This window comes from Argiope bruennichi, chromosome 7 (assembly GCF_947563725.1).
Source record: "Argiope bruennichi chromosome 7, qqArgBrue1.1, whole genome shotgun sequence".
Lineage (NCBI taxonomy): Eukaryota > Metazoa > Arthropoda > Arachnida > Araneae > Araneidae > Argiope > Argiope bruennichi.
The window spans coordinates 36,002,429-36,029,901 of NC_079157.1; the positions used below are offsets into that span (position 1 = coordinate 36,002,429).

Consider the following 27,473-nt stretch of genomic DNA (forward strand, 5'->3'; position numbering starts at 1 on the left):
AGATTTCGGTTTCTTTTATTATATGCAAATGATTAAAATTAAAACACCCCTACTCTTAGCTGTCTATGAAAACACCCTTACTCTGAGTATTCAGCGTAATGGTTCCAAAATTGTTGAACATAGTATTCAAGACATGGGGAGACAGATTGCGTGAAAAAAAACTAGTCCCAGAAACACCGATAGATGGCGCTGTATAACAAAAAACATTCCAGAAAGAAGCAAATAATCACACAAAAAACACATGTGGTATGGAATTTTTCCTTTCTAGTTTCTTTTACTGAAATAAAAAAATAAGAAGATAAAAAAACCGAACTGTCATTGTAAGTGCAATTTCGCACTGTAAGCACAAAAATTTGCATAAGCCCTTGTTTTGCTGTTACTATTCTAGGCATAAAAGAGATAAAGCTGGAAAAATGTCATTCTTATCAGTGATGGCTTCGCACTTTGCTTGTGAAGTTGTTTTATGAAAACAAAGAAAACGCTGCAGCTGCACTTCGAGAGTTTCGTCGACTTGAAAATTTGCACAATGGAACAGCAGGTACCAAAACATGCTGGAATATTTGCTGTGCCTCAAATGCAACAGCTCCAATGTCTTGACTCAATTACCTTTCTGCAAGATGAAATGCCTCCACACATTGGACTCTTTGTATAGCAGTTTCTTCAGCAACATTTTACTAATGATAGAGTAATGAGTCGTGCAAGCAACCTAACCATCTCGTTCTACAGATGTTAATCCCTGCGATTTCTGGATTTGAGGATACTTAGAAAATCTTTTTTTTTATCAAGGACGTCTGGTAGCCATGGCAGATTTGACAGATAATATCACTCTGCATATGAGAAGCATCTCAATTGACCAAATAGAATCCGCAGTTGAACAAGCTGGTAAGCATCTATAAGGTCTTTGTGATTGAATGTTCCAATAAAATGTGTTACAAATGTGTATACTGGCATCCTGGCATAGGGGTAGCGCGTCTTCCCCGTGATCTGAGCGTCCTGGGTTCGAGTCCCGGTTTTAGACATGGTTGTTCTTCCTTGTTCCATCTATGAGATGTGTGAATGTGCCCTCCTGTAAAAAGGGGTTGTGCAAGCGAATGAGTGATGCGTGAGTAACTAAGTCTTACTCTTGGCCCTTGTTGGCTCTACTAAAAAAATAAGGGACGTTCCCCACCGGCTTAAAATCGCTGTCTTCGTAACAGCGGGCTTATCCATGGCAAGTGCCAAAAGAAACAACAACAACACAAATGTGTATTTTGAGTCTTTTCAATCTACTTTTTTGCTGCACAGAGCCATCTATCGGTGTTTCTGGAACTGATATTTCTTTGCGCAATCCATCTCCCCATGTCTTGAGGGCCGCGGTGGCCTGGTGGTAAGGTCTCGGCTTCGGAACCGGAGGGTTTCAGCTTCGTGACCCGATTCCACCGAAGAACCGTCGTGTAAGGGGGTCAGTTGCACGTTAAATCCGTCAAGACCAAATGTCCTCCCGCTGGTGTGGTGTGGTGTGGTGTGGAGAGGGGGGTGCCAGCTCAGGTGTCGTCCTCGTCATCTGACCGCGGTTCAAAATTACGAGGTCCGTCTCAACATAGCCCTAGTGTTGCTTCAAACGGGACGTTAATATAACCAAAACCAAAACCAAAACCAAACCAAAAAATCCCCATGTCTTGAATAGTCAGTTCACCGATTTTGGAGCCTTTACACTGAGTAGTTCGCTGTATAGAGCGCCCAGAATAAGGGTATTTTAATTTTGATCACCTTGTATATAAAGATATATGACGCTATATAAACCATGACGTTCATTCTATTTTTGTTTATTTCAGGTTCGTCGACTTGTTTACTTCAATTACGTGAAAAAAATGGGCATTCCTATGTTTGTAGGTTCTGCCTTGGGATTTATGGCATATGTAGCATTTCAAGTGAGTTTCATCTCATTAAGAGTTTTTACTGATATTTATTTAAACAATCTTTATCTCAAAGGAAGCATGGGGAGGGGAATGCTAGCTGAGGTGTCATCCTCGTCATCTGACTGCTGTTTGCAAACGGATTCTAAAACCCTCCACGCTTTTGCACATGGGTTAGGATGGGTCTAAATCGGCAAAATAGGGGTGAGAAGAAAGAGGAAAGGAGATGTTTATATTTAACAATAAAGTAAATTCCGGAAATGGCGCACATCCTTCCCTGTGTCACCCTTTAGTGAGATAGAACCGCTGAAAAGTGGTCGTCTCAGAATACACACACACAAAAAAAAAATCGCCAAATCGATTGAAATTACCAGATTGGAGAAATTTTTTTCTTGACGGATTTTGGTCGCCGTTACAACCGACAAATACCATTTATTATACAGTAGCATGAATATGTGACAGAAATGCTTATTTCAATATTTTTTTTCATTTGATCATACTATTTGTTTATGCTATTTAGATATTAATGATGACTTGATTCTTTTAACTCAGGCATGTGGAAATGTTTGGTTAAGTAAATGGAGCTCTGATGTCCCTAAAAATGAGACTATTAATAATTCTCCCACTATTTGGAGGTTATCCATTTATGGAACTTTCGGACTTGCACAAGGTATGATGTTATAAACATTTTTCTTTTGTTATTCTAAATAATTGTTTGTAAATATTTACAAAGTTATATAAAGTTACATGCTTTTTGAAATAATAAATTCAACACAAATCGATATAGTCAGTTAACTCTTCTCATATAGATTTGAGTTATGAGCGACCTTTTAATGTTATACTGTTGCAAGTCACTTTAAAAAAATGTTTGAAATTGAAATCAATTCTGAAATTCAATTCAGTTCAATTTAGCTTAATCCCTATGTTTAATTTGAATCCGAAAGATCCCTAAAATGGTAAGTTTACAACATTTAATGAAGAAGTAATGAAGATTTTAGAATTCATATCAAAATCCTAATTTTGCATTTATATATTTATTAGCAGAATTGTTATATAATTTATTTATATTTACTGGCGAAACTCTAATACTGTTCATCTTATTTTGGTGCAATTTGCAGCTATATCTTGTGTTTTGGGAGGCATTATGCTTGTTTTTAGCGTCACAAGAGCCTCGGAAAGGTATTACAGGTTCATGCTGGATAGTGTTTTGAAATCTCCAATGTCATTTTTTGATACCACTCCTGTAGGAAGAGTTATTAACAGGTAAGCACACTGCGATTGCTTAGAATAATTTACGAATTTTTATCTAATGATGAATTTATTGCATACTAATCATCTTTAAACGACTATCTGGTTCACCGGGGATATTGGTTATATTTAATTCGTTTAGATATAATTCTACATCACTGGTTCTGTTAGATTATCGGACATTTGTCATGTTATTTTAATAGTTTTATATGCATTCCATCTACTATAGTACGTATCTACAAATATTTTGTCAAGGCTATAGGATTAGAGGTAAATTTTAAGGATCTATCATATCAACAATATCTGTAACGAAAGGCAGATTTAAAAATATCGCTGCCCTTTTGGTTTGTGTTATTATCAGATGGTAAAATCACAATTTATGTTTTGGCATTAAAAAACTCAGACATTTAGTGGCCATTTGATTATCATATTAATTTTGTTGAAATTATGAAAAACCACCAATATCTCTCTTGTAATATAACTATAAATTTCTCTCTTTATAATATACTTTATGTTATAAATCAAATTCTAAAATAGGTAGTGTATATTTAAAATCGTGCATATAGAATGAAAATATCTTGTAAGTTATTAAAATGCTTTTTTAATCAGAAATTTTACTTTACATTTAACCTATAAAATTTTATGAATAGAGAATTAAAATTTTCATGAACAATTAATGTTTGATCATCTATATTATTTCATTGCAGTACATTCTGTAATCGATCACCTATTTTTTATGAAGATTTTGCAATTAAACGAATGAAGTGATTTATAACAATGTTCAAGTAAGCAGTTTGAAAACTATAAAACAGTATAGGGCATTTTGATACGTTTTTTTCCCCTACAATTCATTGTTACCTTTTCAGAATCGGTAATAAAAACCATTTTTGTGCCAAGTACATTAATATTTTATAAATATTATTGTAACCCTCTAATATTGCTTCTCAGAACAGTGCAAGAAAGGCAGTTTTACGGACAACTCTACTGGAACTAAACGAATGTCTGATCAATGACCCCCAGATTTTGCTACCATTTGACGATTTGGCAACGAAATGAATGCTTCTAGAATCTCCAGGAATTTAGACGATAGGAACAATAGGAGGCGAATTATGCCGATCCTTTGCGAAATTTCTATAGTCTCCTTCCGAAGCTATAAACACTGGCATATCAAGCAGCAGTCACCTGTATAGATAGTCAGCGAAAGATCAGTTGGATCAGTGCAGCGATGCGCAAGCGTTGAGTGGAACTCAAGCGATTTAATGAATGATTTTGAGAATGAGCTATGAATCGAGTCTTGTTGCATTAGCATCGAGGGGTGTATTGAGTAACCAATCGTATAATAGTGAGTCGGTAATTAAGTACAAATGAAACGAGAAGACAGTGGAGAATTGCAGTCGTTTGGAGGAGCCATCGTGAATAGTTAATCGTGTTAGAAGTCTTCCTTTCTGTTCAGTTTGTTCTGCCCCTTTCTGTGTGGTTGTTTGCTACTGATTGACTATTAGTGTGCTGTTGTTTTGTTGTAAATGTTGTTCTTATATACTCTCAGCTGTGTGTTTTTTTTCGTCGGTGTACTCGTGCCTTTGTGTTAATAAACGTTGTTATTTGTTATTGAGCATGTTAACTATTTCACCCACCCACTACATCGAACCTGATGGATTTACGGAATTTTGTGGATAATTTTCCATAACAGTAGTTAATGTTGATTGATCTATTGGTGTTCCCGTAAAGCTTAAGATCCCATCGTAATTTAGTAGTGGAATCGTAAATTTTGTGTTTTATTTACATTTTTTAAGCTAAATTATTTTAAAAAGCGAATCGATAGCTATATTGGTTTAATTGTTTTGTATCCATTCTTATTAATTCATTATATTCATGTAGTTGGAAGCTGTAGCCAATATTTTTTTTCGGCTTTTTTTCTTATTTTGACCCTGGTATTGCATTTTTTTCTGTTAATAAATCACTATTTGTTCCGATTCGATTTTAGTGATACGTTTAGTGTTTATGAACATTATGCTTAGAGTAGATTCTACTATAAGGAGACAAAGAGAGAAAATAATACAATGGAGGCTAGACAAAGATCAAATCAAGACAAATCTGATATGCGATATTGTTAATACGATATCAGTTTGTCTAGACAAATGCAGCTTCTAACAAAATAAAGATAGATAAATCGAGCTAAAAATTATCATGCTACAATATTTCGGTGTAAAATTATGAATATATATTGTTCCGAAATTTCCGGGGTTCGTTTGGATAGTGGGGGTTATATGGTGTGAAGAACGCTCAATCAGCAGGCGGCAGTAGAAAATAAAACAACGACGTTTATTTACACGAAGACACACAGGACAGCACAAAGACGACAACTATATACAGCACAGAAGGTGATTATCTTCAGCCGAGACGTGCAGTATACAACAGACTCTGCTGTAGACAGTAGTACACAGCCTAGTCCAGCACTAGCTTCACTCCGTCGCTGCTCCGCTTATCTCTGGAAGGTCGGTTCCGACTACTCTTCGACTCCACTGGTCCACGACTACTCGGCAGTGGCAGGACTGCTTCCTTTTATAGGCATCAGGAGGCGGGGCTAGAAGCCTCTCAACCAATCAGGAACGTTCGAGGCGTAACTCGGTTCCTACAGGACGGTTCGGGAAAATTCTCGATGTTTTGGGTATAATCTATTTTGGCACCAAAGTCGCCAAATTCGTCACCAAGTCGCCAAATTTGTCGCCAAGCTCTGGGACCTTCTATGGAAGCAGCTATGCAGGGAAGCCGCATCACAGATTCGTAACATTATATATATTTTTTTTATCGGGAAGATTGTAAAATTATACAACTATTTTCTGTCATTTATCCATTGCAACTGTCTCATCACTGTTTCTTTTCTGTTTAAATTTATCAGTTTTGGTTTTTGTTGTTGAGTAATTAATTTTTTTTTGTAAAAAACATATTATTAAGCATTTAATGTTATTATTTTTTAAAGATAAAGATTAGGGGTTCTTTAATGAATAGTTGAAAGAGATTTATTGGCATTAAAAGCTCTGATTAATCAAAGGAATTGGGGTGAAATAAGTATTGTCACGTTACTTTGTTGAATTCATTTTCAAAATGTGAATGATTCTTTACAAATTTATTACAGCCATCTACCTAATATATAGATGACGAAACACAGCAGAAACAGGAACAAGCAATACTTGGCAGCACAGTGAACAAATATCAGCACAAAATTTGTAATCGGTAGTAAACAACCACGATAACACACAAAACTGCCAGACAGAATTCAGCAGGAAAAGGTAATTAACTTAAATATTCACTGATCTCTCTCTAAACGCTTGCTATTCTCCACTGTCTCCTCGCTTTACTGTACTCAAATGCCGCTTCACTAGTATATGACTGGCTACTTCACACATGACTCGATGCTGCTTCAATACTTGTCTTCAAGACTTATGCACGGCTTAACCCTCAATTCACTAATATCTCTTTTATTGAGCGCCAGTCAACGCTTGCGTTTCGCTGGATTGATCCAACTGATTCGGGGCTGACTATTCATACGACTCAAATTCGGTCTGCCGGCCTTTTATAGCTTCCGGAGAAATACACAGAAGTTCTCGAAGAATCCATAATTGGCCTCCTATTTGTCCTATCGCAAAAATTCCTAAAGATTCTAGAATCAAACATTTTATCCCCAAATTCGTCGAACAGGCCCGAGATCATTGATCTAATATCTATGCAGCATCCATTTTAGTTGTACGTAAAACTGTCTTTTTTACGACGAAACTAACTGTGACTGGGAAGCAACATTACAGATTCCTAACAGTATATACGATTTTTTTTAGTATGGCAAAAGAGATGGGTATATTATAGAGGTTCTTGTGCAAATTGTCAATTTATAGAAGCATGTTACATAGCAATAAATATAAAAATTCTTAATTAAGGTGTAGTTTTTGAGTTTTAAAATATAAATTAATTTTAATTGTATTTATGCATTCACTTATTGCAGATTTACAACAGATATGGAAATTCTGGACAATCAGATATTTTATCAACTTGAAGGATGGTTAAATTGCATATTTCGCATTATTTCTTCGTTTGTTATAATCGGAATGAATGTGCCAATCTTCTTAACGTGTCTGCTACCATTAGGGCTGCTATACTATCTTATACTGGTTGGATTTTTTTCTTTTTACTTGTTTTTCTTTACCTCGATTTTTTACCTTGATTTTTTATTTATTTCCGCCAATATGATATAGTTTTTTTAAAAATTTTTGTACACTTATGCATTCTAGACGACAATAAATGGAAGCAATATTTTAGTACTTAATTATGGATTAATCGATTAATTTTAATTTTTAATTAATTAATTATTAATTATTTAATTTTTAATTAATTTCGATTAATTTATTAATTTTTTAATAGTGCCATTTAGTAGGTGAATTTGAGAAAAAAAATTGCTTTTAAGGTTTTAGAATACTGACTATGATGAATTCTGAAATATTTTAAAAAATAAGAAATAAAAAAAATAATAATGATGAATTTTAAAAACATGCTTATTTTAGTGTATATTAGAATATAAGAAAAGATTTTTTTAAATCAAAAGTAGGGACATTTTTCATAACAGCGATAGGCATTAAAATAAAGAAATTAAGCCATATTGAATATGATGGCAAAGAAATTTTCAAAATATTCATTATAAATTTAGATATATTTTAATTTTAATAATTCAAATTCATTTAAGGTGTACGTACACACTAGAAGATTTTTTTTTTTTAGTTTTAATTTTAAAAATCCAGTTTTTTTACAGTAGGTCATTGATATATGTTTAAACTCATTTCAGTGAGAAAAAAAACATATTACACTAATTATTAATTAATTAAACAATATTAAATGAGCTAATTAACCTATTTTTTGAAACATGATATCTTAAATTCTAATTTGTACAGACACACAATTCTACTTGGAAATGATGCCCAATATTAGTCTTCATGTTGTCTGCCTCAACCAAATTATAAAAATATATAGTTTTTTTTAACAATTTTTTCATTAACGATGAATAGAAAAAGCGAGATTTTTTCTGTCATTTTAACTTTTAAACAGCTATAAAAATTTATTTCTATAAATATTACTTTGATTGAAGTACAAAACATCCGCTATTTCATACAGATTAAATATAAATAATTGTAATTGGTAAATTTCTTGTTGAGTTATGATTGTTTGAATGAAGCAACATAGTGGGAAAATATTCTTCATAAAATCAGTTTAAAAAAACCGTAACTAGAGTTTTTAATGAAAGCGCTTCAAGAAAAATACTTATAACTCGAAAAATATTTCGAATATTTACGACATCTTGGTATCGTTTGAAAGCTAAAGGACCAGAGAACATTATTAAGCAATAAAAAAATTATTCGGTATTTTGAGCGATTTTCGAAGTTTTAAGTGTGTACATACACCTTAAAGAATTTTTATCCAGTTTTATGATTTTGATATAATCTTTGTAAATTTGGGAAAAAATTTACTTAATGAAAGTATGTTTTTTAAAGCTTTTATTTTTATTATTATGAATACATATTTATGTAGTCTCACCTACCAATTATCTTCCATTTTGTTTTTCATTACTGTCTATCACAATTTGTTGTGAGATTTATAACCACTATATTATTGCTAGTTTATATGAACAAAATTCTTTAACACCTTACATTTTAAATATTATTAAATTCTTAAAGGCAATATTTTGCTTCTAATTTTCGATGTTTTTTAAATGTTGTGGATGTTTAATGGACATTTTTTATACCTCTGTATTAATTTGCTGTTTTCTCAAAACTTTTTGACGTTTGAAATTTATTTCAATATGCCATTATGATTACTGCTGTGGTGAATAGCATATAATCCAGTTAACAGCTCTTTTACCCGAACCATTGTTTTAGTATAATGGTTATGTTACTGGACTGCGAACCATAAGGTCCCAGGTTCTATCCTTCACTTATGTCATACCGCCCCATTGGTGGCCTCGGACGATGAACCTTCACACTTCGTACAGCTGTTGTGGCGCCATCTACCCGCAACCAAAGTCGTCAGATTCACTTGACGCAGAAAACCAAAGTCGTCAGACTCACTTGACGCAGCAACACAAAAACGCCACAGCAACCCAAAGCCGTCAGACTCACTTGGCGCATCAGCAACCACATAACGCTCGCCATAACAGGCCCATAAAGACAACAGCAAAATACATCACCACTCAACAGTCATATCGTTCGTCTCACCTCCGACTCAGTGGAGTCTATGGTGAATAGCATATAATCCAATTAACAGCTCTTCTACCCGAAGAGTTGTTTTGGTATAAAGGTTATGTTACTGGACTGCGAACCATAAGTTCCCAGGTTCTATCCTAGCACATCACACATCACTACACTGCATATCAAGCTTGCCACTAGGGTACAATGGATTAGATGATAAATTAATTAATTTATCATTGTTAAAGAGATTACTAAGTTATCACATTTTAAATAATAAGTCTTCTTATTTATTAGTGAGTCACGGTAAATAAAATTTAGCCATTTAAGCCACGGTAAATAAAATTGAGAAAGATTGTAGAATTTTGTGATTATTGTATGTAATAAAATCTCAACAAAAATTTTTTAATGCTGGTTTGAATGTTAATTTAAATTTAGTAAAAAAAACTTCTTAAAAAAATTTATTGCTAACCAAAAAGTTTTAATTACTTCTTATTTTTAATTATTATATATATATATATATTCCCCTAGAAACTACATTTAAGTATATTCAGACAAATACAAAGGTTAGAATCTACTGGTCGTTCTCCCATTTACAGCCTTTTCATGGAGGCTATACAGGGTGTCTCTTCTATATCTGCATATGATGTTAAAAAGGACTTTATTCAAACATTCGAAGAAAGATTGGACAGATGTTTCGTGTGCACATTTAACAGTTTTGTTTGCAACAGGTAAATTATTTTTGGTATATTAAAAAAGTATTTAGTATGAAGTATTTTTGATATAGTAAAAAATTATTATTCATTTGTTACTCAAGGCTGGATTATTAAATAGACAAAGTAATTAGCTGCCATATGAAGGCCTAAAATTTTAGAATTAAAAATGTTGCAAAAAGAAAAAAAAAACATTCTTGGGTGATAATAGATACAAATGTTATCGGAAAAAAAAACGAAAAAAAAAACACACAAAAAAAACACTGCAAAATGTTACTTGATTTTTAATTTATTAAAATTCTAAGGAAAAACCAGCGGGGTGGTCTTCCCAAAACTTTCTCGAATATTTTCTAATAAAAGTGTTGCACAAGAGAACGCCTTGAATGGCATTGGTGTACAATAGTCACGAAATATTACATTTTGTGCTTGATTTTAGTATTTTTAGTATTTTATGTCGTGCCTGTCGTTGGCGAGTTATTTGGCGATTAAGCCCTGGCATGTGGTTAATAAATCCGGAAATCGAATCTATATTTAAGATGCGCTTTTTCCCAATAGATTGGAACAAAAATTTGTTAAAGGGCTACACTTGTAATCACAAAATAACTTATCAAATTGAATATATTTAACTCATTGCGTTTTTGAGTTGTCGCGTTTATATGTTTCTGTAAGCATAGACCGAAAAACAGGATTGGTTCATTGGATTTCACTCAAAATTTGATTCATGTCTACACTATAGGTGTTAAGTGTGTGTGCCGAATTTCATCCATATAGCTCTCTTCGTTTTGTAGTTATCGTGTTTACTTTTTTGGACTGCCGGACAGATAGACTTCCTCTGAACGGATTTTGCTCAAAATTTGATAGAAATCTACAGATTTGATCTGAAGACGGTGTGCCGAATTTCCTCCGCTTAGCTCTGCTCGCTTTGAGTTATCTTTGTCACACACGGTCATTTTACAGAAGTGTGTTTTTCGAACTCAGGTAGGTCTAGAACGTGGATATTAGTCGAAATCTGAAGTTCGAATTTTTTGGCGATTCCTGTATTGTACTTCCTATATACTTCATATTCAAGAAAGTAAAAAATCTCACTGAAATGAGCACTTTTAACACAGATGATAAAATTAGGCATGTGCTTTTTGTATGATTGAATGGACACTAATTGATATCATATCCTCACTTCATTTTTTCGTGAATTATTTTGATTATTAAATTTTGGAATGACTATGGATATCTTGAAGACTGCAAAAGGAAGAAAGTGTCGAATTCTTCATTTTTTTAAATGTGGAGTCGATGAATTATTTAAATGTATCATCCCTGGGAACATTGATATGTAGCAAAATTATACGTGAAAAAGCCATTGAATTTCTAGGGGAAAACATAGTGCGTAGATAGTTAACACGAAGAATTATTAATATGTTTTCTCCAAAATCCTGTATATTTCCGAATATAAGTTGTTCAGTGTATAAGCCAAGAGAGTGGGGTTTTCCTCCTCTTATTGAAACCAAAACTCTTGCATAAGGTAAAATAAAAAATAAAAAAAATATTTAAAAAAAAACTTGTGGCTTACAAATATATCACCATAAGGGTGAAAATATTCCCAAGAAGATAAAATTTGTAAAAAAATTTCCAGTAATGTTGATGTAAAGTAAAACGCCAGACGCCAATAAAGATATTTTTAATTTTTTTTCTTCTTTTATTTGTTGTTTTGTATACGATATGTTGTATCTGTGCTAGTCTTATTTTTTGTGCCATTTTATTTTTTGTTTGAAAAAAGATTGAAGGGAAAATTTCAAGCTTCAGTTTTTTTCTGTTTTTGTATTTTTAGTAGCTACAGTTTTCTGCATTTTGTACCGAGAGCGATTTCCCCAACACTGCATAATTAAACAATGTCGGAAGTTAGACAGCTTATTTTGACAAAAAAAAAGGAAGTCATTTCAACAATTCAAATAATTTAAATCAATTTTTTCTTAAACTTAAAAAAAATGAACTTTAGAAATAAAAATGCTACATTTGACGGTATTTATTGAGTAGCCCAAAAAATATCCAAATATACACTTCACTTTTTTAATTTGATAAATATCTCTACATTTTTTTTTCTAGATTAGTGGATTTAAATATAAGAGCCGACCTTCATAATTCAGATTTAAAAATGTTCCAAAAAATGATTAGCTTATACATGGGAATGTGCATTATATCTCTGCCAACTTTGGTAACTCTGATTTAACAGTCTGTAATACTATGAAGCACTAAGAAATGCTTACATGTTTGACGCACATTAAGCGGATTTAAATATAAGATACCGACCTTCATAATTCAGATTTAAAAATGTTCCAAAAATTATTAGCTTATACAGGGAAATGTACATTATATCTCTACCAACTTTGGTAGCTCTGATCTAACAGTCTGCTGTGCTATGAAGCACTAAGAAATGCTTACATGTTTGACGCACATTAAGCGGATTTAAATATAAGATACCGACCTTCATAATTCAGATTTAAAAATGTTCCAAAAATTATTAGCTTATACAGGGAAATGTACATTATATCTCTACCAACTTTGGTAGCTCTGATCTAACAGTCTGCTGTGCTATGAAGCACTAAGAAATGCTTACATGTTTGACGCACATTAAGCGGATTTAAATATAAGATACCGACCTTCATAATTCAGATTTAAAAATGTTCCAAAAATTATTAGCTTATACAGGGAAATGTACATTATATCTCTACCAACTTTGGTAGCTCTGATCTAACAGTCTGCTGTGCTATGAAGCACTAAGAAATGCTTACATGTTTGACGCACATTAAGCGGATTTAAATATAAGATACCGACCTTCATAATTCAGATTTAAAAATGTTCCAAAAATTATTAGCTTATACAGGGAAATGTACATTATATCTCTACCAACTTTGGTAGCTCTGATCTAACAGTCTGCTGTGCTATGAAGCACTAAGAAATGCTTACATGTTTGACGCACATTAAGCGGATTTAAATATAAGATACCGACCTTCATAATTCAGATTTAAAAATGTTCCAAAAATTATTAGCTTATACAGGGAAATGTACATTATATCTCTACCAACTTTGGTAGCTCTGATCTAACAGTCTGCTGTGCTATGAAGCACTAAGAAATGCTTACATGTTTGACGCACATTAAGCGGATTTAAATATAAGATACCGACCTTCATAATTCAGATTTAAAAATGTTCCAAAAATTATTAGCTTATACAGGGAAATGTACATTATATCTCTACCAACTTTGGTAGCTCTGATCTAACAGTCTGCTGTGCTATGAAGCACTAAGAAATGCTTACATGTTTGACGCACATTAAGCGGATTTAAATATAAGATACCGACCTTCATAATTCAGATTTAAAAATGTTCCAAAAATTATTAGCTTATACAGGGAAATGTACATTATATCTCTACCAACTTTGGTAGCTCTGATCTAACAGTCTGCTGTGCTATGAAGCACTAAGAAATGCTTACATGTTTGACGCACATTAAGCGGATTTAAATATAAGATACCGACCTTCATAATTCAGATTTAAAAATGTTCCAAAAATTATTAGCTTATACAGGGAAATGTACATTATATCTCTACCAACTTTGGTAGCTCTGATCTAACAGTCTGCTGTGCTATGAAGCACTAAGAAATGCTTACATGTTTGACGCACATTAAGCGGATTTAAATATAAGATACCGACCTTCATAATTCAGATTTAAAAATGTTCCAAAAATTATTAGCTTATACAGGGAAATGTACATTATATCTCTACCAACTTTGGTAGCTCTGATCTAACAGTCTGCTGTGCTATGAAGCACTAAGAAATGCTTACATGTTTGACGCACATTGTTTTTTTCTAATTACATATAACAGAATAATTATATTTAATTTATATGGATGTATATAAATATAAATAAATCAATTAATGCTGTTTCACTTATCCTCATTTTAGATGGCTCTCCTTTTGTTTAAATTCTCTTGGAAGTTCCATTGTATTCGTTACAACTATTTTAGCCATTCAGAATCGAGAAGCTCTGAATCCTGCTGTTGTGGGCCTGATTATAACATATTCCTTTGTAGTAAGGAATTTTATTATGAATTTCTTTCAAGATATCAGTTTATTTTAACATTATATTAAATATTATATACAGTCTTTGATGAACTAGTGTATATGAATCTAAAATAATATTATTAAACTGTGTTTTATATTATTAATTAATTTTTAAAAATCCATTTTTTTATCTCTGTTATTGGCTGGCTGAATAAATTATTGCTTTCTTCGCGATTTTGGGAATTGCCAAGATCACAATTTTATACACTCCCGAGTATCCGGCGACTATCCAGTTTCCGTACTATCCGGCCTTGTTTTCTTTAATCGTAATTCAATGAGGAAGGCAAGGCGCCTATTAAGTCATCTTTTAAAGACTTTTTCAAAACCTAAGAACTATAAGTTTTGATTCTTATTTTAGGGTTACCTTTTCATATCGGTGTAATCATTTATCAGTGATAAATAAAATCAGTTTGAGCCAATTTTCTTAAGAATTGGGCCTACGATTTACTTGTTTCCTGCATTTAAATTGAACATTACAGAATTTATGTTAAAACGTGAGCAGTTTATATCCTTTAACTTACTTTTTCTCTAATAAATTCTTGAAACGTGCAGTGCAGTATATAAACGTATGTAAATTACCAGTACAGTACTTCTGTTTGAACTCGATGCGTTACCGGTAACTGCTTCTACGATTCACCGGGCCGCTGCTGCGTTCACATTGATATGAATGGAGGGCTTAATACTCAATAAGAAACGTGAAAATGCATATTATAACAGAGAGTTTCGGATAAAAACTTTGTCTTTTGGTATTGGTGGGCAAAGAAATGAATTCATAGAATTCCGGCATATCCGTCTTTTTTGTTATCCGGCCAGTTCTTCCGCCACATTAGGCTGGATGCTCGTGAGTGCACCGTGCATTTATTAAGTGATCATCAAAATAACGTTCTTGGAATAAAAATATCAAATTTCATGGAATGGGTCATCAGATTTTTAATGAAATTGGTTTGTTTTATAGAAAATTCATTTAAATGCTTTTTTTTGCTGTTTTAAATGAATGGAATTTAATTTTAAGTAAATATCTATAATTGCTTGAGATAGACGTATTTGGCAAAAACGGTTTTTAAGAAAGATTTTTTTTTATTCTACCATCAGTTTTTTGAGTTATTGCAACATATATTATATCGTATTAATTGATACTTAATAATTAGTTCTCTATAGTACTGTTACCGAAAAATCTAATACATTTTATGAGAGTACAGTGAAAAAATCCAACAGCCCCAGTAAGGAATGGCAATGTTTTAATCTACACTTAATACCCAGTACCAAAGCACAACTGAAGCAAGCACCAGAATAGCACTTTAAATTCTACACAAACAGCAACTCTCTATTAAATAAAAGCAACAGCATAAAGACTGAGACAAAATTTTCTCCAAAAAAGGAAGGAAAACTGCCGAGACAAAATTTGCTCAACACTCCAAAGAGACACTTCACTCAATTCGATTACTGCTTACCCGCTTGAACTCAACTAGATACTACTAACTTCCTCTCATTTATCGCCTCTGCTTTTTATAATTCCTATGTGAGCGCATCGAATGTTCTAGAACAAACACTGGATCTCGAGTCCTAATGAAGATATCGCTAAAATTCGAGTAGCTTTAGGAATTTTCATTTTTGTACCTAAATGTTCGTCAAGGACGAGGGTCATTTACCTAGCATCCACTCAGCATCTATCCGAGCTGTATGTAAAACTCTCTTCCTTACCACGAAATTAACTACGCAGGAAAGCAATGTTATGAGTTCGTAATATTGCTTTCCTGCAATATTACGAATTGCAAGCAATTCGAATATTGTAGTGCAATTCGTAATCCTTTTAACAAGCTACTTTATAACTGGTGTTTTCATTCGAGTCTTTATACATAAATATTCCAATTAAGTGTTTTTAAATGTTAACCTTTTTCCATCTCCGTGTTTTTATATTTATTTAAAGGTAACAGATGCACTGCGGTGGTTTGTTAGAATTAACTCTGAACTGGAAAATAAATCCATATCAATCGAGCGAATTGAGGAGTATTGCAATTTGGAACCAGAGGTATGTATTATCTTTGTTTCCTGAGTATTTTTTTCAAAAATAATTAGTTTTCTTCCTCATAAATTCAGAATATAAATATTTTATAAATATAAAGAGTAAATTATGAATATACATTTTGTGCATAAATTTATTATTTAATAAAACGAAGAAAATATATGTTTTGGAACAATTCCTCTTTGTATTGACTGATTTGATCTTAAATTTTATGCAGATATATAATTATGGTTTGAAAAGCCTCAGACTAAATTTAGTTTACTAATAATATTGATAATAAATCATGATTCTGGGTTATTATTTTGATATATAGACAAAAAAATGAACCCTTTGATGGTCATAATCCCGAATTTGACACAAATTTACAAACTTGGTATAATTACTGCACATGAGATTTCATCCATTTATTTGCATCCATTCTTATTTTTTCATATACGCAGTATACTAAGAGAAAGTATTGTAATAGAACATTTAAACATGAAATTTTGATGAATATGCCCCTTTTAGACCTCCTCGAATTAGAAAAATACATTTATGAAATAATGTCTGTTTCTCTGTCTGTAACCCATAACTTACAAACACTATGAGCTAGAAAGATGAAATTTGATGTGTGGTGTGGTGAATCGCATATAAGCCAGTAACAACTCTTCTACCCGAACGATCGTTTTGGTATAATTGTTAAGTTACTGGACTGCTAACCTAAAGGTCCCAGGTTCTATCCTCACGCGTATCATTCCGCTTCATTGGTGACCTCGGACGCTGAACCTTCAACCTTCATACAGCTGTTGTGGCGCCATCTACCCGCAACCAAAGTCGCCAGACTCACTTGGCGCAGCAAAGTCGTTAGACTCACGTGACGCAGCAACCCTAAGTCGCCAGACACACTTGGCGCATCGGCACCCACAAACTCTCGCCATAACGCTTGGCGCTACTCAAATAAGGGTACGGCCCATTAAGACAACAGCTACTACTCAATACATCACCACTCAACGCAATATCGTTCGTCTCACCTCCGACTTCACTGGAGGGAGAGTACTGTGGTGAATCGCATATAAGCCAGTAACAACTCTTCTACCCGAACGATCGTTTTGGTATAATTGTTAAGTTAATGGACTGCGAACCACAAGGTCCCAGGTTCTATCCTCACGCGTCGCATACCGCTTCAGTGGCCTTTATGTCAAATTTACAGACTTCTATCATATTTTCAATAAAGTTCATTTATAAGAAATCTATCTTTCTGGTTATCTGAGAATAGGTGATTATGATAACTATAACACATTTAGAGTTAGATGAATAAAATTTGGTACAAAGATTTAGCATTTGAAGTACAGACTTGTATCATATTTTGAAACAAATCCAAGTAAGAGTCTATTATCATGTTTTATTTACCCATTCACTGCCATTTATGAGATATTTCATAGGGAACTGCTGCAAAAATAAGCGTTTATAACGCATTTAATTCACTGGTGACAAATTCTTATCATAAAAAACAGTTTAGACTGATAAGATTACACTATAGGAAAAAGCAAAGGTAAAGTATATTTTAAAAATGTAAATTCTTTTAATAGATAATTATACTATGGGAGAAAGCATAGGTAAAGTTTGTTTTAAAAATGAAAATTTTATTAATAGATAATTACACTATGAAAGAAAGCATAGGTAAAATTTGTTTTTAAAATTTAAATTTTGTTAAACGATAACAGAATTGAAAAAAAATTAATTAATAGAAAATAATATAAATTTTAAAGACCATTTTCACTTTAAGTAAATTTCAGTTATGCAGGTTTCATTATATGCATTTGTTTAAAACTGCCACTTTCTTAGTATTAATTTTATGATAAATACTGTTTTCTTTCTTGAAATAATTATTTAAAAAATATTTTTAAAACCGTATTTCATAATTTTGCATTCTATCCCAACTTTTAAATGTTTCGATAAAACTGTATCTGTCTTTATATGACTACATATGTATAAATGAGCAGGATAGGAATTCTCATTAGATCATAGCTTTATTTTTTATGATTAAACAAAGTATTGAATTTTTAAATTCTTTAAATCTAATTATGAACATTAATCAAGAGACGTACTCACCACATTCAAGTAGTTATCAGAAAAAAGAGGAACATCCGAAAGCAATCTGAGCTTATACATTTCCAAAAATTAATTTTACCGAAATTAGCTAGGCAGCCGTTTATTTTACAAATGTGACTTTCACACGTAACTGTAACTTCAAGCTAGGGTACTTAAAGTTACTGAAATCAGACAATGAGAAATACGTAAAAGGCAGAATCCCCATATAACTCGAAAGTTAAAGTTCGAATCCAAGTGATTGGGAACTAATTAATTTTAAGACTACAGTTAAATCAAATAATTTATTGGGTGTTTATTTTTCTTGGTGGTGGTGATTTCAAGCTATATCTATAACAAAATTTCTTTGCAGGCACCTTGGGATCTATCCCATGAAAAGTTAACTGAGGACTGGCCTCAAAATGGTATCATTTCTTTTGAAGATTACAGTACCAGATACAGAGAAAACCTTGATCTTGTGTTAAAAGAAATCAATCTTTCCATCGAAGCATCTGAAAAAGTGAGTACACTGTAAATAGTACTCTTTGTATCTTATCATCTGAATTATTGATAACTTCAAATTACAAATTAATATTTCGCAATATTCACATGATAAAAACAAAAGCAAAATTATTTGATTGCAATATTTGGAGCTTTTTTTAGCTATATCCATGAAAATCATATGACAAAAAAAATTCTAATAATCTCCAACAAAATTATATAACCATTGTTACATATTTTGTTTAAATATAAAAGCTATAACATATTTTCACATGACTATCTTCGGCTTGATTTGCTAGCCTTATGTGGTTTCAGAAGGAAGGCAGAGAAATTTCTTGAACAAGCAAGTATATCTCGGCTCCTATTGGTTCTAGTGTCAAGATTCTTGAAAATTCTAATATCATCCATTTTGTCAATAAATCGCCAAACTTTCGTTGATCTGGCATCCTATCAACATTCAATAGAACTAAACGTAAAACGGTCTTTCCTGTGATGGAAGTTTAGGGATTAAGATGCGCGAGGATAGAACCTGGGACCTTGCGGTTCGCAGTCCAGTAACATAACCATTATGCAAAAGCAATTGCTCGTGTAGCATAGTTGCTAACTGGTTTATATGCTATTCACTACAGACTCTCCCTCCAATGAGTCGGAGGCTAGACGAACGATATGACTGTTGAGTGGTGATGTAATTTAGCTGTTGTTTCTAAATGCGCCTGTACCTATTTGAGTACGGCAACGGCAACGTCGTGATGTTTCGGAGTTCCGCGATGTGACAAAGTGGTCACGAATAGATACTTTAATTTGTTAGTTTAGGGAAAGTTAAATTTAATTGAACTAGTTTAGACGAGTGCAGTAAAGCTCTAACGTCAGGAATTTTGGTAGTTAATTTTATTTGTATATATTTTTACAATATTTGATTTAATTTATTTGATTAAAATAATAAAAGATTATTTATGGGGTAAATAGATAATTCCTATTTGAGTAGCGCCAAGCGTTATGGCGAGCGAGCGTGTGTGTCTGAGTGGTTGCTGCGTCAAGTGAGTCTCACGATTTTGGTTGCGGATAGATGGCGCCACAATAGCTTTACGAAGGCTGAAGGTTCATCGTCCGAGGTCACCAATTTAGGGGATAGATTATGCGAGAAGGATAGTACCTAGGACCTTGTGGTTCGCAGTAAAGTAACATAACCATTATGCAAAAACAATTGCTCGTGTAGTGTAGTTGCTAACTGGCTTATATGCTATTCACTAGTCTGTAGTGAATAGCATATAAGCCAGTTAGCAACTACGCTACACGAGCAATTGCTTTTCACTACAGAATCAAAATTACAGATTCGTAACAATATTATAAAGCCTGAGATAATTCAAAATATTATATTACTGCTCGTCATTACAAGCATCAAATTTTGCTTGCGATTTATGATTAATTACATTGAATAAGTTCATTGTAATCATTCATGGTACATTCAATAACTTCTTTTATGTTAATTTATAAACATTGCTTTGATAGATATGGCCCAATTTCTGGATTTGAAAGTAATAATGTTTTATTTTTAAAACATTGTAGTTATATATATAAAAAAAAAAAACTAAGATTTTTTTTATGTTTCTTGAACTTTTATACATTAAATTTTGCAAATAAAGTTACATTTAAATAAACTAAAATTGAAATTCTGCTGTAATTTTTATTTGCTCTCATTAATAAAAAGGCCAAATAGTTAATAATTGTAGAATATTAATAATACATCTGCCATACGATTTTTCAAAAAAATATCGTCTCATTAAATTAATAATGTGATGACTTCAATTAAATGAAAAATTTTTAAAATCTATCTCATATTCCTTATTAGAAAGAATTGTTATTTTTATCTCTCAGATCTTCGAATTCAGAAAAATGTTTAATTTAATCCTTTTTATTAATTTTTTATATTATGTTCGCCTATTTTATTATAATTACCTTTTCTTTGATAATATTTTTCACTTTTCAGGTTGGCATCATTGGACGTACAGGAGCAGGGAAATCATCAGTTACTTTGTCATTATTTAGAATCATTGAACCAGTTTCCGGAACAATATCAATTGATGATATTGATATTACAAAAATAGGTTTACATAATTTAAGGAAAAAGTTGACAATAATTCCACAGGTGTGTATGTTTTCATCTTAGAATCACTCTTCATGTTTTTATCATTGATGATGTAATAAGAATATTCTAAATTTTCTATAGATGTCAATAGAAACTATAAAATAAAATGAATATATGAATTCAAATAATAATAATAATAATAATAATCTGAAGCAATAGTAATAAATGTATAAAAGGAAGGAAAATTAACTTGTTTCTACTACTAACATCAAGAGCAAAAAAGAAAATAAAGCATAACTTAAAAAATTATTCTGTAGTCTGTATTATTCTTTCAATATTTTTCATTGTTTAAGTGATTTTATTATGTAGAAAGATATGTAAATAGATGCCATAATCACTTAAAAAAGAAAATGTAACTGTCTGAAAATATAAATTGTCTAGGTCGATTTAAATGAATAATCTTGTTGCCAAATCTGGCTTGAAATCTGACTAAGAGCCATAAGCCACTGTTGTGATTGAATTATGAAAACAAAATAATAATAATAATGTTACGAATCTGTGAGGTGGCTTCCCAGCATAGTCGGTTCCATAGGAGGTCCCAGAGCTTGGCGACAAACTTGGCGACTTTGGCGCCAAAATAGATTGTACCGAGAATTTTCCCGATCCGTCCAGTAGGAACCGAGTTACGCCTCGAACGTTCCTGATTGGTTGAGAGACTTCTAGCCCCGCCTCCTGAGATCTATAAAAGGAGCTGCAGCCGCCGGGGAGTCGACGGTGAATTGAGTCGTGGACCAGTGGAGTCGAAGAGTAGTCGGAAGCGACGGTGAAGAATTCATCTTCCAGGGACTATCGGAGCAGCGACGGAGTAGAGCTGCTGTGTATACTGTTGTATGCTGCACGTCTCGGCTGAAGATAATCGTCTTCTGTGCTGTATATAGTTGTCGTCTTTGTGCTGTCATGTGTGTCTTCGTGTAAACAAACGTCGTTGTTTCATTTTCTACTACCGCCTGCTGATTGAATGTTCTCCACACCATATAACTCCCACTATCCAAACGAACCCCCGAAAATTTCGTAACAATAATAATAAATAAATAAAAAGCCTGAAGAGAACTGATTTGAGTATTTAATATAAAACTGATATTCTTAACAATTATGAAAATTAACCTAAAATGAGTTAATGTAACGTTGCATAATTGAAAAATCCACAGCCATTCTTTATAGGGTTTTTTTTTTAAATCGTTATATTTTTGTGAAAAAGACCAAACGATAAATGTTCATGATTTTCATGGTGAATAATGTGTTGAAGAAAATCCTCCAATGAATTTGATATTTTGAAACGTGGTATGTCATCGTTCAACAAATTTTTAAAAATATTACAAGTGTTTTCTTATATAATGTATAAGTGAACTGTAGTGTAAATACATTTTAATAAATAAATTTTGTTAATAAACAAAATAATAATAATATTTTTTAATTATTATATTTGAAATAAATCATTGATAGATTTTAAGTAAGTATTTTATTTTTTCCCCTTGATGTGATAAAAATATATTTGATTTTACCCTATCCAGTTATTGTTATCAAGCAGTTAATGATATCAAAATTCTTAAGTCCCGAATAGATTATACACTATTCTAGTACATAATATTTATAATATTATGTCTTACAATATAATTTATAATTTAATTAATATTTATAATATAATTAATATTTATATTATAATTAATATTTTTAATATAATTATTATTTATAATATAATTTAATATATATTATATAATATTTAGTAAATATTTTATACACCACTGTAGCATTTAACATTTATAATATTTAATATGTAATATATAATATTAACTAAATATTTTATACAATATTTTAGTATGAAATATTTATTTTTAAAAACATTCTGCTTCTTACTAAAATATGTAATCCAAAAAAGCATTTATGTTTGTTTCTTTTATTTTACAACTTTTTTTTTTCTTTTATGATCTGGCTTACTAGAAATATTGGTTGTATTTAATTTCAGTTGAAAATTGTTTGCAAAACTTGATGCCCATGATTCTCACAAAAAATATTTTTAAGCATCAAAATATGATAGACATTGGGGCTGTGTTAATTTAATAGCCTTGCATTTATTCTATTAAATATAAAAGAAACTTCATTATTATGTAAAGGAATCCTCTTAATGAAATCAGTCTCATGACATCATTGGGTAAAATTTTAAACGCAACTGTCGCAACAACTTTTTTATAATTGCACAGTGTCTTTCGTAGTTTCATGTTCACATTTTCATATATAATGTACAGAAAATAAACAGGCTTTCTTTAGCTTTTAATAACAAAAAAATAAATAAATAAATAAAAATGTATGATTAAATATTTAATAAGATAATGAAAATGGTTTGAATTTCAACAATAAAATTTATTTTTGAAAATTCTACAAAAATAAATAAATAAATAAATAAAAATGCCAAAATACTTTAAAAAATGTGTACAGTCTACCAGCTTGGAATGAGCGAGGATAGAACCTAGGACCTTGTGGTACGCAGTCCAGTAACATGACCACAATACAAAAGCAATTGCTCGGGTTGCGTAGCGGTTAACTGGCTAATAAGCTATTCACCACAACAGCAACTATAAATTGGTATGATTAATAACACATTTTTTTCTAAATTATTCGATAGTTAGTTATATGCAATAGTTTTTTCTGAATTATATGGAAAAACCCCATAATCCTGCATAACTGTTAATTATTAAAAGTTATAATTAATTTTTTTAAAAAAACCGTTTCGAGGTAAGTGCTACCATCCTCCAAAAGTGTATTAGTCCAAAATGTTATTAGTTTTGGTTCAAATGATCTGTATTGTGGAGCACCAACCACACACAGCCACAATACACATTCCTTTTTATCAAGGCCATGAAGGCCTTTTGGTAAAATGCTTGTTACGGGATTGTAGGGTTCCAGGTTCGAGACCCGATTACATTGAAGAACCTATGTGTAAACTGGTATGATGCACACTAAATTTGTCAGACTGAAATTTCCTGCATCTGATGTAATGCGGAAATTTAGAGAATAGGCTACTAGGTCAGAAGACTTCCGTCATCTTCTGACCACGGCAGAATATTACGAGGTTACCAAAATAACTCTGGCGTTGATTTCAAAAGAGACGTTACACCAATTAAACTCTTTTATTATTGTAATAAACTTTTGAAATTATGAATTGTTTTTTTTTTAATTTTTTTAGACTCAATTGATTTGTCATTGAAGTTCATGGAGAGTAACAAAAATATAACGCATAGAGCATCATGACATTCATTATATATATATATATATATATATATATATATATATATATATATATATATATATATATATATATAACTTTGATTGTGACGAATCCCTTCGTTTCAGACCACCCTGAGCTCGAAAAATGCATTCTTAGAAAATGTCCATCTGTCTGTGACAAAGATAACTCCAAAATGTTTTGAGCTAAATGGGTGAAATTTGGTATACCGTCTTTAGACCAAATTGCATATTTCTATCAAATTTTGCATAAAGTCTTTTCTGAAGAAGTCCGTCTATCCAGTTGTTCAAATATAAGTTAACACGGTAATTATAAAACGATGATAGCTAGATAGATAAAATTCGGTACACAGATTTAACATCTTAATATATATAAATTACGTGTCACGTTGTTTGTCCGCGATGGACTCCTAAACTACTTAACCGATTTTAATCAAATTTGCACACCGCGTGCAGTTTGATCTAACTTAAAAGATAGGATAGCCCTTTTTTTGAATTTTTAATTAGAATTTTAATTATTAATTAAAAACTAACTTTCCCGCCAAAAAAAACTTTTCATTTTCCCCACCGCCAAATGAGTAAGGCTTCAGTTTTTTTCCCCAACAGTCATGAGGCTAGGCTTAAGATTTTTCGGCTGATTATTTGAAACGATTCTATTTATTTTCTTAATGTTTGATGCATTTAAAATTAAACATTGTGAATGAATCGATCTTTCAGATTCATTCTTAAGTACTTTTGAATTAAAATAAAACAGAATGAAGGAAATTAAAAATTTCTAATCTGCATAGCGTTACCCCCAACTGGCGTAGAAAAATTCACGCATTTGCGTTACTGTAATTAGCGTTGAAAATTCATGCATGCGCATTGTGTTCTGATTGCTAACAATATTATTAACGGATGATTCTTGATTTAAATTATTTTTAGGTTAGTTGCATGCTTTTGTAATTAAATTGTATTTATGTTTTGTATATGCTTATAGTTTTAAGTACATCGTTTTTTAAGTAGTTTTTTTAAACCTATTTTCGACCGATTATTTTAAACGATTCATTTTATTTTCTTAGTGTTTGATGCATTTAAAATTAAACATTGTTAATGAATCGGTCTGTTCATGATGAATCTGAGAAAATTTTGTTGACAAATTCTTGAGATATTACATAAATTAAGAAAGATATTCTTTAGTGCCCATAAAGTTTAAACGCTCAGTGACTCTGTTATCAGTAATCATAATATAAAAAAAATGCTTTGTTTCAGTAAAAAAAAAATATTATTATATTAATTGCAGATTAATTTTTTCCACTTTAATTTAAAGCAAATAAATTCTACGAGAGATAACAGAAAATTAGAGTGATTATTATGACTGAAGGCCTTTATAATATTATGAGTAAATTATATGACTATCAAAATTTGAAGTTTTAAAATATTTTGATGAAGAATCTGTTAAAGTAGGAATTGCGTAAAATATTCAATTATTAAAATGTAAACGAACATTAAGATTGGCGAACCGGCTGGTCGCCAAAGGCGGCTAGTTTATATTATAGAAATCTGTTATATTTTGAGTCAAATCCAACTAAGAATTGATTGTCACTCAGTCTGTACGTTTAGAAGATGTAAACGCGATAATTCAAAAACGTACAGGGCTTAAAAATACGAAATTTGAAATGTTATTTTGTGACTAAAAGTGCAATTTTGCTACAAATTTTCGTTTCAATCGGTTGAAAAAAATGTATCTAAAGCAAAAACTCGATTTTTGGATACTATTATTGCATCTCAGGGATTAATCGCCAAATAACTCGCCAAGTATTACACTATATATTTAGTAAAAATGCAAGTTTACGGCAAAAGTTCATGCCAAATATTTCGTAACTATTGTAAGTTATTTTCTTTCATGACAAGTTTATTAGAAAGTATCAAGAACGTTTCGGAGAGACCACTCACGCTGGTTTTTCCTTGTTTGGATTTGCTCGCTTGATGTTAATGAAAGAATAAAATTTCGTAAATAACCGTGTGATTGTTAATACATTTAAAGACAAGGTACCTAAAGATATCAAGAAAATATTATAACTAACAGCAATATTAAATTGTAGTAATATTTTGTTATTTTATAGACTATTATTAATATTTATTAATACAATGAATTTTTTATAAGAGAAATGTATGTTTAATTGTTTAGCCCATATTATGTTTTTCAATAAAATATTTTCCTGTTAAAATGTTTTGCTTTTATTGATCTATCAATTTATAGGATCCTGTTTTGTTTACTGGAACTTTAAGAATAAATTTAGATCCAAATAATGAGTACAGTGACGATCAACTTTGGGAAAGTTTGGAAAAATCATATTTGAAGACATTTGTGTCAAATTTACAAGAAGGCTTAGAGTATGAAATTGAAGAGGGTGGTTCTAATCTTAGGTGAGTTTTTAATACTTTCTCGCTGAAATATATATTGTTACTTTTAATATTATTTGTATTTGATAAAATTATATGTATTTAAAGAAATTATTGGTTTCTGATTGTTGAATTTATGTGAATGATGTACAAAATTGTTAAATCTATATAAATAAAACTGAAAGTTTTTAATTTTTTACCTTTAAAGATATATTAGTGAATAGATTTTCGTCTGTTTTCACTTATTGTGATGAAAAAATTCCAGATTGCTTCGTGCAAAATACTTCTGTATTAGATATGGATTCCAAACTTTTATCAAATACTTTTACTACTTCTGTAAACATCTGGAAACAGTCAGAAATATATTTCATTGTATCCTCTGAAAATAAATTTGTTTTTAATAAGATGCGAATTTTAACTTCGCCGATTTTAACTTCAGTCGATGAATGTAAATGAGTAAAGAATGTGCATTAAAAATTGTTTATACAAAGCAATTCTTGCGGCAAAAGTATCTAAAATACTACGAAAAGACTTTAAAGACACTGTTTATTAAAAACGAATGCTTGATTTAAATAAAAAATTAAAGAAGGTAAAGATAAATCACGTCTTAAAATATCATAGATCTGGAAGACCGTCTGTTTAATTCTATTATCAAAATCTCGATCAGATCACTTTGTTGGAGGTTAGTGATTGCCATTTAATAATTAGAAACATTATAGAACAAGTTTCTATATGAAAAACATCGAAAACTAAAAAAAAAGGAAAAAAAAAGGAAGAATTGCTCATGAATTTTTCAAAATGATAATGCGTTTTTCACAAGGCCATTATTATTCGTAAATTTTTGGCAAAAAAATAGGTATCTTCAAGCTCCATATTTACTCGATATGGCACCGTGTGGTTATTTTATTTTTTCACAATT

The 27,473-nt window shown here is 31.4% G+C and overlaps 1 protein-coding gene across 1 annotated transcript in view; it reads left to right on the forward strand.

Annotated features, from left to right (window-relative positions):
* LOC129974950 (multidrug resistance-associated protein 1-like) overlaps window positions 1–27,473 on the forward strand; it is a 91,245-nt gene that overhangs the window by 55,514 nt on the left and 8,258 nt on the right. Inside the window, exons 20-29 of the mRNA XM_056087768.1 lie at window positions 1,815–1,910; window positions 2,448–2,565; window positions 3,014–3,158; window positions 7,141–7,306; window positions 9,899–10,098; window positions 14,034–14,160; window positions 16,120–16,221; window positions 18,656–18,802; window positions 20,771–20,929; window positions 26,412–26,578. Coding sequence (XP_055943743.1) covers window positions 1,815–1,910; window positions 2,448–2,565; window positions 3,014–3,158; window positions 7,141–7,306; window positions 9,899–10,098; window positions 14,034–14,160; window positions 16,120–16,221; window positions 18,656–18,802; window positions 20,771–20,929; window positions 26,412–26,578 — 1,427 coding nt within the window. The remainder of the gene's footprint in view (window positions 1–1,814; window positions 1,911–2,447; window positions 2,566–3,013; window positions 3,159–7,140; window positions 7,307–9,898; window positions 10,099–14,033; window positions 14,161–16,119; window positions 16,222–18,655; window positions 18,803–20,770; window positions 20,930–26,411; window positions 26,579–27,473) is intronic.